The 15,778-nt window shown below is 25.1% G+C and overlaps 1 protein-coding gene across 1 annotated transcript; it reads right to left on the reverse strand.

Annotated features, from left to right (window-relative positions):
• Positions 1 to 1,722: 1,722 nt before the first annotated feature.
• Positions 1,723 to 11,559, reverse strand: LOC129618478 (helix-loop-helix protein 1-like). The gene is made up of 2 exons (XM_055533266.1): positions 11,451 to 11,559; positions 1,723 to 2,501 (listed from the first exon to the last, which is right to left on the reverse strand). Exon 2 carries the CDS (start codon positions 2,433 to 2,435, stop codon positions 1,995 to 1,997), a length of 441 nt encoding a protein of 146 aa, XP_055389241.1. The 5' UTR covers positions 2,436 to 2,501; positions 11,451 to 11,559; the 3' UTR covers positions 1,723 to 1,994.
• Positions 11,560 to 15,778: the final 4,219 nt, after the last annotated feature.

Raw genomic sequence — 15,778 nt, forward strand, 5'->3', positions numbered from 1 at the left:
AATTGTTTCACTAAAATATTTGTATTTTTGTTTGCATTGTACTGCATATTATTTTAAAATTTTTTTTTTGGGTCTAACTCTATTATGTTCATGATTGTATTGCATGTAGTATTTCAACAGTATTGCATGAAAATATAGTATTGTGTAAGGTATAGATGCTGTCGCACAATATTGCTCCAATATTGCTGAATTTCTATGAAAATAGCTTTAAAATCGTGCCGCCAAGATGTGCCTTAAGACTTCATTCACATAAAAAGAAATTTTTTTGTTCCTGCTTTTTTTTGCTATTTATTGAAGTTCGAGCTGCTCACTTCATGTAAGAACAAATTAATTTATCCACATTCATTTTATATTAGTTTCTCTTAAAAATTTAATTTTAAATACACATACATAATATTCATAAATGTTTGTTTCTGAAATAATTACATATTATCAGAAATAATTATAGAATTAGAAAGTTATTCAAATTTATGTGCCCCATTTCATTCTTCTACTTTTCTGTTTTTTGACTGGGAAATTTCAACATTTTAGTTTGAAAGAAAAATATGCTGATAAAAATACAGACACATAAGTAGGTATCAAAATATTTTATAACAAATAATATATGATAAATATGCATGTACATATGCTATAATTCAGAAAATTTTCAAAAAATTTAAAATTTTTAAATAATATTTAATTCAAATGATTTGATTTTCGAAATTTTTTCAAAACAACATTACGTTTTAAAAAAAAAAAATTTATTAAAAGAACTGACACTGTTAACAAAATTATTTGCAAGACGAAAAGAATTCCTATTATTTTTAAAAGAAAAAAAGAACGAAATGGAAATAAATGAAAGACGAAATAATATAATAAGACGCATCATTTTTGCATCAATATCTTCAACATCATTTTTAAAATTATTGAAATATTTTTTAAAATCCTCAATAAAATAAAATTTCATATTTCATTTATTATTCTTTTTTATGTTTTGTTTAATTTCATTTATGTTTATTTTGTTCCCGAAAGAAATAAAATTTCTTCTTAATTTTCAGTTTTTGAAAAATTTGATTTCGATGTATGTAGTGACAGTTAACCGAACAATGTTTCGTTAATAAGTGGTTAAGCATACATGGTTAAGTGTTTAACCAATCCAGTGTCTCTATCTATATCTATGATATATATATATGTATGCTGGATTCAACAGCTCTTCCGCAGTAAAATGATAGAGTGAATCCAGACGAACAAGAAACACCTACTGGCATTTTGCTTTTTGGACTCTCCACCTCGAGTCGTGAAGCTTCAAGGTTAGAATTTCTGAAAATTGTCTAATTTTTACATTTATATTGATAAATCGGGAAAAATAATAAAATTTTCATTCAAATGGTATATTAATTGTGTCGAAGACTTTTTTATTAATTGTGTCGAAAATTTTTGGAAAATTTTGATAATAAATTTTCCTTTAATTTGAAAAAGTTTTTATTGATGGTAAAAGTAAAACAAAGAATACTTAAAGAGAATTCTTAATTAAAACTTAAAAGAATTACATTTACTTTTATAATCGATAACAATATCTATAATAATTCTATATATTATGTAGATTTTGCAATGAAACTAATTTTTTAAAAATTAAATAACAAAATAATTTTTACATAATTATGTATACAATATGCATGCATTTATACTATTCATTATTTATAGTAAATTCATATTAATTATGTTATAGTTATTCATATTAATCGTTATAGTAATTCATAAGGGACAAAATTAAACTTAGGTCCCTTCACGAGACTGAATTAAATTTGAACTCATCTTATTATACAAACATCGTGAACGTGTTTTTTTTCAATAAAAGTTATTATTTGGTTTTTCACAAATTGTATTATTGTTTCAAAAATAACAACGAAGCTTATTTTTTTTCAATAGATGAATTATCTGAGAGCCGTTCTTTTATTTCTTGAGTGAGTTATTTTTTTAATTTTTGTTTCGTGGCGAGACGCGAAGTTTAAAAATTATGTTTCTAGTACATGATTCAGATAAGCAATATAACAAATTGCTAATTTTAAAATTTCAATTTTCGATAATTTTTTATCTGGAGGTAATGTTGGCAACAATTTTCTTAAATCAGAAAATGCTACATTAAATGCTTCAACGCGAATTCTTTCCCTTGTTGCATGAGCTGTTCTATATTTTAAAGTAGCACGACGTCTTCTTCTTCTTTCCTCTCTTGATAAACCTATTAATTCCGATGGATCTAAATGCGTTATAGGCATCGTTCTACGTCGTGTTGAACTTGTAGTTGTAGTTGTTGTTGTTGGTGAATTTGTCGGCATTGATGGAGGTGGTTGTAATGGTATATTTTCACATTGATGCGATGGTATTTGATAACTTAAATGATATTCTAAAGGATTCCTACCAACCTTTGGGAAATGATGCTCTATATCATAAACCATAATAATAATAAAAATATAACTAACTGTAGATATTTTGTTGCGATTTTTCCAAACTATTTGTAAAATCTGTAATTACCACAAAAAAAGTTTTACATAAATTTGCTGAATAATATTTAATATAATTTATACAAATAGAAAAAATAATAAATATTAATCATTGGAATGGATTAATAAACCTATTCATAATAGGTGCTTCTTTATTGTAAAAATTGCAAAAATATTTTGTCAAAATATCAAGTTAAGTTGTTTTTAAAGGTAATGAAATTTCTTTCGAAGTTACAAAATTTACAAAAACCATTCTTAATGTTTTTTATTTGCAAATGTTTTTATAGATATAAGAGTATATTTTTTAAATTATTTACTACATTCCTTTTTAGGCATTTCCAAAAAATTTAGAAAAATATTCGTTTTTAGTATTAAGGTAGTACTGTACCTTTCATTTTATAATAATTTCAGAGATATACCTGACCTATAATTGGACACACGACTGCCAACTTTCATGAATCTCACTTTATTATTTTTCCAAATATTTAAAATTAACTTTTGGAGTTGTATGGCAGGTAACCGAATCTGTCAAGCAGTTCAACCAAAATTTTAAGAATATATCTGGCCTTTAATTAGACATACGACTAGCTTTTTTAGTTTTCCGAATATATAAAATTTGGTTTTTTAGTTGTATGGCAACCACCCGAACCGGTGCAGTCATCCCATTAAAATTGTTAGAGCATATGTAGAATGTTATTGGACACACGTATAGCTACCCGAACTCGTTGTCTGAATTGGTCCAATTAAAATAGGGTTCGTCTTTGGCACAAAAGAAACAATTTGTGAAAGTTTGGTATCGATTGCATTATTCGTTTTTGAGTTGTCTTGCGATCGGACGGAGGGACGGACGGACATGTCTAAATCAACGCAGAATTTTACGTTGAGCAAGAATATATACATATGTATATATACATATGTGTATACCAAAGTTAATATACCTTTCATAACCAAAGTAAATATACCTTTCACGAAGATGCAGGACATAAAAATAAAGTAGGGGTTTTAGCTGATCTACATATACATATATACATATACATATACATATATACAGATATACATATACATATATTATTTGATAATCGATATACATATGTACATATTAATTTTTGAATTAGAAATAAGAAGGAGATACTGAATTTAAACATTTTTTGGTTAGATGTCGCTACGTACACTGAAATAAAAACTTTCAGAAATTGAAAATTAAAATGGGACATTTTTTCTTTTGAACACAAAATAAACATAAAAAAATATAAACAAAACGTAAAAAATAAAAAAGAAATAAAAATTTTAATATTTTGAGGATTTTAAGAATTATTTAAACAATTTTAAAAATGATGTTGACTAATTCGATTTTTTTTATTTCCATTACATTTTTTTAGGACTCTTCAAAAATTTGGAAAATGAGTGCGTATAGTTTCTCTCTATCCGTGTACCCGTTTGCAAACCTCAACACAATTGAAGAAATTTCACAATATGTATATGGATCTTTAGTAGATAGAAACTTACTTCGATAGAAAAGAAGTTTTAGCTATCTGACACTTTCCTCTAAAAGTTATAACTTAAAGGAGCCATTTTAAAGAAACCATAAAAATTTTAATGCAAAAAAATTGCGACTGGCATTTTTTACAGCGGCACTACACAACTGAATTAAAAATATATGTCTGCTAAAATTACCCGTTATCTAAAGCCCGCCCCTTACCTTAGTTAAAAATAAACGACGATGTGAACACTTGAATTCGAGCGTTATGTTAACGCCTGTAGTTTTTTTAAAAGCAGTATTCTCACTTGGTAAATCGCTACTTTACAAACCATTTAAATTTGACCAACTTTATTAATTTTGTTAACTACTTTTAATAAAAAATCTTTCCGATTTTTAGATAATTTATTTTGTTCATAAGAAACAAATGTCTATGTGTGAGTGTCTACATATACTATGATAAAATGTGTACATTTTAACGCAGTCAGTACTTTTAATAATAAAAAAAGAAAAACGTAGTTTCCTTTTTAATAAAAAATGTTTAAAATCAAGTCACATGAACTGACAACAAAAACGCTTTTTATTTTTACGCTTTAAATTTTTTTTAAGGGAAATTTCTATTTTTCACTTTTTCAAACAGAATATTGAATCAAGTCAGAAATTATAACTCTAATATTTTGTATTTTCAGTATATTATTTTCATATACTTTGTAGTTTTCAATACGAGTATGAAGTTAGATTCATCAAACTTGGCAGCTGTGTGTCCCATTACAGGTCATTATATTTTCCTAAGAGTAGTTTGACAAGTTCGGGTACTTGATATACAACAATGGAAGCTAATTCTAGATATTTCAAAAACAAATTTTTAAACTCAGATAGCCAAGGTGCAGGGTATAATTGGGTTGTTTTATGCCGACAAAACGTTTTTACTTGTTTGTAATAGCTATATGTGTTCTGGTTTCTGAAAAATTAAATAAATTTTGTTGGAATTCATCTTCAACAAAATTTACACTTAAAATTTTGGATTTGTTTTTTTTTCTATTGATACCCGTTGAACAAAAGTATACGAATGTAAGGTTCACTTTGGGTGAATTACAAGGTAAGAATTGGGTGGATAAATTAGAGAGTAATGATATATTCTAATGTCAAAATTTCGATTAAAACTAAACTCGGGTCTTAATTTTCAGATCCAAACCTTTTTTAAAATTTTATGAGTTAGGTAAGCAATTAAAAGTCAGGTAAAGCAGTGAAGAAAGCGTACAGATTATCAAACTTAATTTTTTAGATTTCCATGTTAAAAAGAAGGCATTTAAGCTTAAACTAATATTTTAAAACGAATAGAAACGATGATAGCCGCGTTAAATGAGATAGTAATGCAAATTTCACAAGGACAGTTGATTTTATAAAAATAATTTTGAAATGTCAGATCATATATGGGCAATAGATCATTACATATTATATAAATATGCAGTTACCACATCTTCAAACAAAATTTAATAAACTATGGAGGACGAATTTCACTCTATAGATATGTAGTTCAAATTTATATAATTATGTATACACATTATTATTTTTTGTATGTTATATTTAATTATTCTTTATATATGTACATTAATTACATTCGCTACACTTATAATGGAATGTTTTCAAGTTTTTCATTTCTCTTAATTTTTACCGTAAGTGTTTATTTTGTAATTTTTGGTATAAAGTATAAGAAATTTGGTATTTCTTTTAGGAAAAAAAACAAATGAATAAATAAAACATAAGCATAAGTAGCAATAGATCAAAATCAGAGATCAACCTGTACAGTAAAACCTGTCAAGTTGACCACCCGGAAAGTTGAAAAAAATTATGTTGCACGAAAATATTTTCATACAAAATTCATACGAATAAGCTGTCTATGGTGATCAGTGTAAAAAACAATTCTATGCAAGCTCAATTGTTTACGTATTTGTGTTATTAATACATATGTATATTTGTATTATTATGCATGTAACAATAATTTGAGGAAAAAATGTAATGAATAAAGTTTGATCAAACCAATGGTTTACCCTTTTTGAAACCAATGGATCGCTTTTTGTAGATATCGTCCTTAATTGGTTACTTTTTTAATATTTACACGTTGTACAATATGCTGTGGCAAAAGTTTTATGTGTAATGTAATTGATCATTTTAATATATTTAATTAAACTTAAAAATATTTGAAAATCGATAATTGGACAGAAAAAGAAACTTCATTTAAACAAAATTAGTTTCATAACAGAATAAAAAATAACTTTAATCAAATAAAAGTTTCTTTCATTTCAGCGGAAAAAATTTTCATTATATTCGAAAATCGATTTCACTATAATCTTAAAAATACTATATTTATATTTTTTATATTTGATTAATTATATTTGATAATTATAATTTTCCTGTTAATGGAAATAAACCTGTTATTCTAATGCGGTTTGATTTCATTTCACGACCGATTTTTAGTTTTTAGTCCTCTCTTGTGAATAAAATGTAAAAAAATGTGAACATGAAAAATTTTTATTAAGATTTTTATATGAAATGTTTGTTATTAAACGTTACATTGATGTACATATGCAGTGCATATCATCCTTTTTCAAAATAAATTATTAATTTTTATTGTTTATTGAAAATGTCTCAGCTGAAGGAACAAAAAAAATGCGGAATCAAAACTAGAACAATTCGTCCCATGAGATTCAACACATTTCTCATGTATTTATAGGAAAACAGTTACTTCTTATTTCCATCACATGTTAACCCTTCTTTTAGTATGTACGAGTATATTGCACATACATAGTCCTACAAATCTTGTGAAAACAATCGTGATGAAAATATGAAAGAGGAAAGAAATGAAAACAATATAGAATTTTATACAGAGTGTTTTGTGTCTTGGAAAACTACAAAATATTGCGAAGAAAAGTGTAATACATATTTATAATTTTTTTCGAAATAATTAACAACCAATGAATTTGGTTCATACCAAGTAAGATATTTAGAAAACCATCGTTCTCCTTCAAATATTTTTTGCTACACTTCGAGTGATTTTATACGGATGCATTCATCATCTTGAGCATAGATTGTTTCGGATTTTCTACATAATCATTTTTTTAACAGTAATTTCTTTTATTGACATTTATGGACATTTATGTAATAGCTCTTTTAAAAACTAAAAAATTACAACCTTAAGAATTTTTAATATAAATAAATAAAATTAAATGATTAATCTATGGTTTTATCTAAATTAATTTATACGAGTATGTAGCAATATCAAAATCACCGTAATGCCTAAGAAAACACCTGGTACGAACACACATTATAACGTTATTGAATTATTAATGTTTAATATAAACAAATATCACATAATATTATTTTTATTTACGTTTTTGGTTAATTTGGTTGCCCTCAAGAATATCTTAATAAAATTATATTAGAGAAAAAGCTGAATGAATAATTTTTGGATATAGGTATGCATATTTGTATATAAGAATACCGCCCAAAAGCGTGTATATTTTGATTTTATATTAAATATTATTTGAAGAATAATAAGACTCAAAAGAAACAACAAAACATACATACTGTGTTTGTGCAAGTAAAAAGATTTATATTTAACAATCTATTTATAATGAAAGGCTTGTAAAATTATGGATACATGAAAAGTACGCGTATAATTACGTGTATGTGAATAGGAACGTAATATTATTGATCTTGAATGTTGCGTTATGTCAAATAAATTCTCTAGCAAATAATAATTATTATTAAAAATATTAAAAGGAAAATAATGAATTATGTTGCACTTTGTATAAATTCTCTGTTAATCTTTGTTAAAGTAATGTAAAATATTCTCGAAAACTACAAAAAAAAAATCAGCAAAAAATTAAAATATGTACAATACACTTTTGTTTATTGTTATTATAAGGAGGATTAGAAATTTTTTTTCTAGAATCTAGATCTAATTTACTACTGGAAATCGCTTTAACTAATTTAATTCTTTATTAGCTTCAAATACCAATACCACAACAAAACGAAAATTTTTTCCTTTAACCCGTTGAACTTAGTAAAGTTCTTTTGAATGCTTCCTGAAAATACCCTTTAAATTTGTTTCAAAAAGAAATATCTTTCAATTCAATGAGAAGGGCAGGCGAAGAGCAACAAGAATATTTTAAATGATAAATAATTTGAAGTTATAAACAGATTAAAGGAATTTATTATACTTAACAATCATTTTATCTTTTAGATAAGAATTCAAAGGTGAAAAGTTATAGTGGTTATATATTAAGTATGAAAATTATTTAATTAATTTGATGCTAAAAATGTTACTCTACCATAATTTACTTTGACTAGTTGATTTTTTAATTTTACAGAACAAGAAAAATAACAAATACGAGTAATTTTAGCTTGTAATAAACTTAATGGTTAAGATTGCTAAAAGTTTTTCGGATCATGTTAGCAAATTGTTTTCAAGCTTCTCAATCAAAATTTTGAATCCTCTTTTTGAAAATTCTAAAGAATATTAGAAGTCTAAAAAAATTTCCATTTTATATTGATATTTAATTATATTTACACATCCAGATATTTTTTTCAAAATGCTCTAGTACGTTGCAAGGAATTCAATAAAGTTGAGTCAAACCAATGGTTTGTAATGTACTCGCTGAATTCGCTGAAGAGTGTAAATTATTGTGATAAATCCATAATCATTGTCATATTATTTTATGCTTGAGTTATATTATATGTTATGAATGAGACAATAATATAATAATTCAATATTTTGAAATGTGTAATATGTACGTAAGGTACCTACGGATAATAAGGTCTAAATGTCGAAAAACAGACAAAACCGATACCAAAAATTTTCTCTTATAGTTATACTGATTTACAGACACCTGTTCATACATGCTATTTTTTCATAAATATTTGAATATCATATTTGCATATTTAGTGTTGTTCTTAGCGTATATGAGAATACATATTTTTTCTAATAATAAAATCAAGTCAAAGAAATTTGAACGTATGTGCCAGAGCAGTCTTCTAATGATAATCAAAATACAAAAAATCATCAATTTCGTCAACCCAACAGGATGTTCGCGAAATTTAACATCAAGTGAAATAGAGTAAATGTTTGATTGCTGTGATACCGATAATTCGAAACATAATATCCTATGAGCTCAAACTGAAAATATCATCAGCATTATAAAAATCAGCATTATGAGTATAACATCAGCATTGAGAAACTTTCTGTCAACTCTAAATTTCAAAAAATAACACCAGTTTTAAACAGAAAAAAACTATAAATTTTAAGGGTAAGTGGTTATCAAAGATTTTTTTCTTTAAACTAAATTCAATGTAAAAAAATATTTAACAAAAAAAAAAATTTTAAAACCACCAAAACATTCTAATTATGAAATTTCATGTTAAGTTCCTTATTGTATACACTAAGTTTAATATGGACTATTTTATAAGTTGTTGTAAAGTTGAAAAACTTTTATTTTAATGAACAGAATTGATTTACTCTGTGATAATTTTTTAAAAAGAAAATATAAAATTATTAGTTAGTAATGTGTATGTATATGATATTAGTTAAAATATTAGAGAGAAATATAAATTATGCTATAACCAAAAAAAATATGTACTTCCAATGTTATAGTTATAAATTAAAATTTTTATTTTAATTTTATTAAAAAACAAAGATGTTTAATGAAAATAGAAAAACAAAAAGAAATTGATTAAAAAATAAATTAATTTTAAAAAACTTATTGAAAAGTTTTTATTTTGCTAACTAGAGTTATTTTGGATCCGTTCGTTTGTTTCCCCGGTTGTTTCCATTTTTTGTGACAAATTTTTTTTGATATAAAGGTTTGAATTTTTATTGTATGGAATGTATTGGATTTCAACAAAATCTTTAAAATTAAGGTTTTGTAGTAAATAACAGTTTTTAAAAATGTCAGCTGTTTTTAAGAATAATCTGTTTAATCAAAAATTAATAATAAATAAGAATTGAAGCACTAAAGTTAATTAAAATCTACAATAGCGATAACTTTTGAGCATACACATTTTATAAATTCCTTTAGAATCTTGAACCAAAAATGTTTTTTTTGCTCTATTTCCTATACCATACAAGATTTTATAACATTTAGTGATTCAAATTTCAGCTTGAGAAAATAGCCAAAATTCTGTAAAAAAAGTTTCAAAAAATGTAGTACAAACTTATCGGGTTGAAGAAAAATAAAAATATTTAAAAAAGGGAAGAATTAGATTTTTCCCCAAGTTTGAATGCTTGGTATTCCGAACACAAAATACAAAATCAAGTAAGTAATCCATTAAGATCTAAGTAATTAATTAAGTAATTTTGAGATGCAAATTTGAAAATAAAATTAATCTGAAATAGCTGCTTAGTTTTAATTATCATAATTTATGATAGGTTACAAAAATTTGACAGGTTTTTATAAAATTCAATAAAGGTAAACAATTCAATTGGTTTGGATTTTACGTTAAGACCATTCGCAATTCATTAAAAATGGTGGTCTTGAAAGCAGAATGGTTATTATAAATATTGTGGTACCTTTGGGTCGCTTCTTTTTAATTTTTATATCGATAGCATGCAATAGCTGGAAACGAGTAACTTGGATATAAATTTATGCGCTGACGATGTTTGCTTAGTTTAAAGTTGATATTTGTTATTTAAAACCGTATTTAAGTGAGTTAAAATAACATTTTAATGTTCTTTTGCGTAGACCTATTCATTTTCCGCGTTCTCAAGTTCCAAAAATTGATTGGGATTTTTATTATATACTTCCATACTTTGCGCGGGTATGAAAAACTGGTAGTCGTAATTGCTCTCCCAACTAATTTTATTTTAACGATTATAGCAGTTTTTAAAAAATGGTTAAAATAAGTTTTTAAAAATTGCTATAATTTTCATGTTTGGCTATAATTTTTAATGAGCAATTATAAAAATATAACTAGTAAATCTATTATTTTTAACAATTTTATCCAAAAGATTTTTACTTAATTTTTATTTTAAAAACTTTTATTGCAACATCCTTTAGGGAAATAATTTTAAGGAATTTTTTACGTTTTATTTAAATGTACATCAAATTTAAAATTTTATGCAAAAATATTCAAAATTCAATTTTTATTTAACAATAATTATTTAACAAATTGTAAAATTCTAACACATTATAAGAATATTTTTAGCCTAATCTCGTATCTCGCTCTTTTTTATTCACTTTTTATTCACTTTCAAATCAGAATTCTCCGTTTTAATGGAAATTCAATTTTTTCAATGATTACTCATTTTTTCAATTGGATTTTTGCATTTTTTCCAAAATTATTGACTGAACGTCTCACTTTCAAAGACTAAGTGAATAAATTTTGTATACATACATTGTAGAAAAAAACTATATACACAATACGGAAGAATTATTCTTCAATCCAAAATTACATTATACAAATATTTAATAGTTACTCTGTTTCTTCTCACTTACCGAATAAAATAGCAAGATAGACGATCAGACCCTTAAGGATCTTTTTAATAACAATTGCTTTGCTAATTAGTTTTTAATTCTTATTTCGTTTTTTGTTAATCCGTTTTTGGTTTTGAAATTATTGTTACATTTAAATTACATAACACAATAATCAATGATAAAATTGAAAAAAATGCAATTATTATTTCTCACTGAAACCACAAATTTTATCTTATTTGAATGAAATCTAATAGGAAACTGATAAAGAAAATTCCATACAATTCATTTTTATATTTAATACATAATGCATATAAAAGGACATTAGGATGTTGGTACATGACAAAATATCACAAAAAATATACGTCTCTTCTTTGCCAGTTAAATATTTTAATTTTTTTTTTTCTTTTATATTTTTTATGATTCCAACCCCTTAAATTTTCATTCCATACGTAATTCGCATATATGGGAATATAGATATACATAGATATATGTATATATTCAGGATTTTTAACTTAACATTGCGCATCTGATGCTGTCTCCGTAGATTCCTTTTATAAAACATCTTGTTGAATACATTTGTTTTCATTGTGTATTTATTTAATATGTACTTCCTTATGTGTATGTATATACAAATAAAAACGTGTGTATACTTGTAACTAAAACACGCCCATTTATCCTGTACTTTTATCTTTAAATCTTTTTTCTTTATTTTCAAAATGGTGGTTTTACATAAATTAATGATTTAAAAATTGTTCTATGGTGTATACGGGTGTATATTGTTATAATTTATAAAGAATATTATTCCTCATAAATTATTAAACACCTGTATATCTACATAAGCTGTGCGTTTTTTTATGAAAAATTTAAAAGTTTTATGATTTAAACTTTAAATTTCTTATAAGAATTTTACATTTTGTTATATTGTAAGATTCATTGTAGCAGGGTATATAAGCTTGATAACTTGTTTATGAATTTGAGGTGTGAATTTATAATGGAGATCAAAATACTGTTAGATAGTATCGAAATATTGCATTAAAATCACATGTATTTTAAAATAGTTTAATTTTTTCTTCACGGTTGTTACACACTTAAAAAGTCTAGTTATGATCCTGGGTGAAGTAAGAGAAAAGATTAATTTGCGTTAAAATGTCTTTCCAAAAAACAAGTTGGCACATTAGCAAAATATTTTAGTAAAAAAAATTGTTATCAGTTTCAATTTCCCTGTTCATCTCAACAAACAAAATCAAAGAACTGTTCTTCAGTCTATTCAAAAGATCAACTGTTCAACATTTTCTGGGGTGTTGCCTCTTGTTCAGCAAGTTTTCGTATATATTGATCATCCATTTAATTTATTTTGTAGCCCTTGTTTGAAGTTTCTATTTTTTTCGATAGGGAAGTTATAAGCAAAAAAACTTGGGAAAGATGAAATTTCGTTAAAATTTTTATATGTCGGAAAACGTTTATTTTTGATACCCGGCTCCAAGTAAAAGTTTTATTTAATTTTGCTGCCCCAAACATTGATATATATATTTTGTATCCATTACTGAATCACCCGCCCGTGTATAAAGATCAAAATAAAGAGCCATCCAATAAACACTTTCCTTTAATTTTCAATAGCAGAATCCGAAATTAGCCAAAAAGACTATTAAGCCAATAAAAAAAATTATTAATAAAGAATTAATAAAGTTTCCTGTTATAGTTACACAATTTTGATTTGGTTAAAGTTAAACACAATACGTGAAATAATATTCTTATCGGTTACATAATTATGTAATCTATATACTATAATACATCCTATTACCATACTAAAAATATCACATGTAAATTTTTTTTTTCCTATGATCCTTTTTTAGCACTTTTCCAAAAAATTTTCGAAAAAAAGTGCTTATTAGTTTCATTCTGTTAGTAAATTCTACGACATTAAAAAATATATGTAATTATTTTTCTTAACTCACACAAATAACCCTTAAAAACGAGCATTATGTTAACCCCACTTTATATTAATTTTTGCTTTATATTAAAGACTGCATAAATCGTTCATCCTAAATATATGCAATCCTAGAAATAGTTTTGTATATGAATGAAAATAATTTTAATAGTGTGATAACTGATAGGTATACATAGACTGTATTTAAAAGCAGAATTTTCACTTGTTGAAGGGAAAAGTGCTACAATACAAACCATTGGTTTGACCCAACTTTATTAAGTATTAATATGTTTTGTGATTAATATTGCAAACATTTATGATGCACCTTTAAAAAAAAATAAATTTTTCGAAAATTATCTTTTGTATTTCATTATGAAATTCATTTATATAAATATGAGTAATATATAAAGTACTCGTATGAACATAATATACATATGTATACTTATAACCTGCAACAACTACCTTTGAAGAAAATCTAAAGCATATTTTAGTAAATTTGTGAAAATTTTTGCATTAAAGCAATGAACTCAACAGATAAATATTGACACAGAAAAAAATGTAAAAATTTATTTATTTATTTATTTAATTCCAGAGTATGCGAGCTAAATTTGTATTGATGTATGTGTACGTATATATGGAGGGAAAGGAAATACTAAATGAAAATTGATTTAATTATGTTCCAACAGGAATTTGCCAGGATACTTACAATAATAGTAAATTTCTATAGGGATAAACAAAAAAAATTTGTTGTAAGGGTGTTCAAATTAGTTATTATTGAGGCGTCGGATAGATTGTTCATATAAAATTTTTATTTTAGTTTTTGTTTTGTAAGTATGTATATATGTACATGGATGTATACATAAAAACTCTTATATTATAAAGCAATATCATTAAATAAATGCAATACATATAATTAATATTGTAATTAAAAAAAATATTCTTTTTGAGATTCTGTAATTCTTTGTCTTTCTATTCAAAAATTGACATTTTAATTTAAAATAAAAGAAAAAAAAACTGAAATTTTCTAATATATAAAATATAGAATTTGTTTTTTAAATGCGGTATTCATAATTTTTGATATTAAAATATTTTTTAAAAGAAGGAAGAAAAAAAGATAACCTTGGATACGATCAACTTAAAGAATTAAAATTTATGTATATATTAAAAACAAATTTTAAGGATATTTAACAGAAATTTAAAGGAAACAACAAATTGAACATTATGTGTTATAATTTCAGTGCAAATCAGGTGAGCAAAATAAATATAGTTTGAGAAATACTTATCCTACATATGTATGGACATGTTTAAATCTTGATTTCTAAACATATGTACATATATTGTGTACATTAACATACATATATTTACACATGACAATAGGTACATATGCATGTACGTATGAATAATTAAACCACTTAAATAGTTGTACATATACATATTATGTAAGTATTTTTGTTATAAGACAATTAAATAGAGGTTCTTAAATAAAATGCATGCATGCATTACAAGAGTGGGTAGACATATTGATTCTGATATGTGCATAAGCATATGGATGTACTTATATAAAAGAATGTGTAGAAATATTTCATAATCCTATAAGTATGCAAAGTTTTAAAATGTATTTAATTTTATATGAATGCCTGTGAATGCTTTCTATTTTTCTCCGGAATGATTATGTATTGCGTCTTGTACATTTATGCACAGAATATTTTCGTTTCATACATATGCATGTACATATAAAAAGACAAAATAACTGAGAATAATTAACAAACAAAAAAAAAAACAAGTCCGTATATAAAATTAACAGAAAATCGTTATTATGGTTTAGTATTAGTATGGTCTAATATTTTGTTAATATTATGCTTTTAAATACATAATAAGCATAAAATCTAATCCATAATTTAAAGATAAAATAATTTAACTTACATAATATATACATATATACATACATATGTACATATATGGGTACATTTTTCCATATAACTATTAAACATGCATCATTTATGTATGTATATGTATATATGGAGATGAATACTTACTCTCGCATGAATACGTACTCTTTCGTAAAGTTATATAAGAAAGACTACATATAATGTTAGAGGACGTTTAAGGTTGTGGTAGTTGGAAGTAGTAGAGTTTTCAATGTTATATACGGTTTTAAAATGGACAGGGCCCCTTGGCATATATGCAGGGTGACTTAGATATAACTACATACAACTACAATAGAATTGGTATTTTGAAGCCTCTATCGCTTTCGGAACGGAAGTTACAGGCAAAAAATCTTAAACAAGCAGAAATTTCATAAAAATTCGTTAAAATCCCTGGAACTCGGAAACCTTTGAGATAGAGCACCTAGCCCTGAACAAGGGGTTTGTCCATTTTCGACCCTCTTACCAATGATATATGTTGTTGTATACTTTCCTGT

Source organism: Condylostylus longicornis, unplaced genomic scaffold, assembly GCF_029603195.1.
Source record: "Condylostylus longicornis isolate FDR11 unplaced genomic scaffold, ASM2960319v2 ptg000001l, whole genome shotgun sequence".
Classification (NCBI taxonomy): Eukaryota; Metazoa; Arthropoda; class Insecta; order Diptera; family Dolichopodidae; genus Condylostylus; species Condylostylus longicornis.

Bases quoted from the DNA above. Each gene is read 5' to 3' on its own strand.
- LOC129618478 (XM_055533266.1), bottom strand. From the start codon at position 2,435: ATGGTTTATGATATAGAGCATCATTTCCCAAAGGTTGGTAGGAATCCT.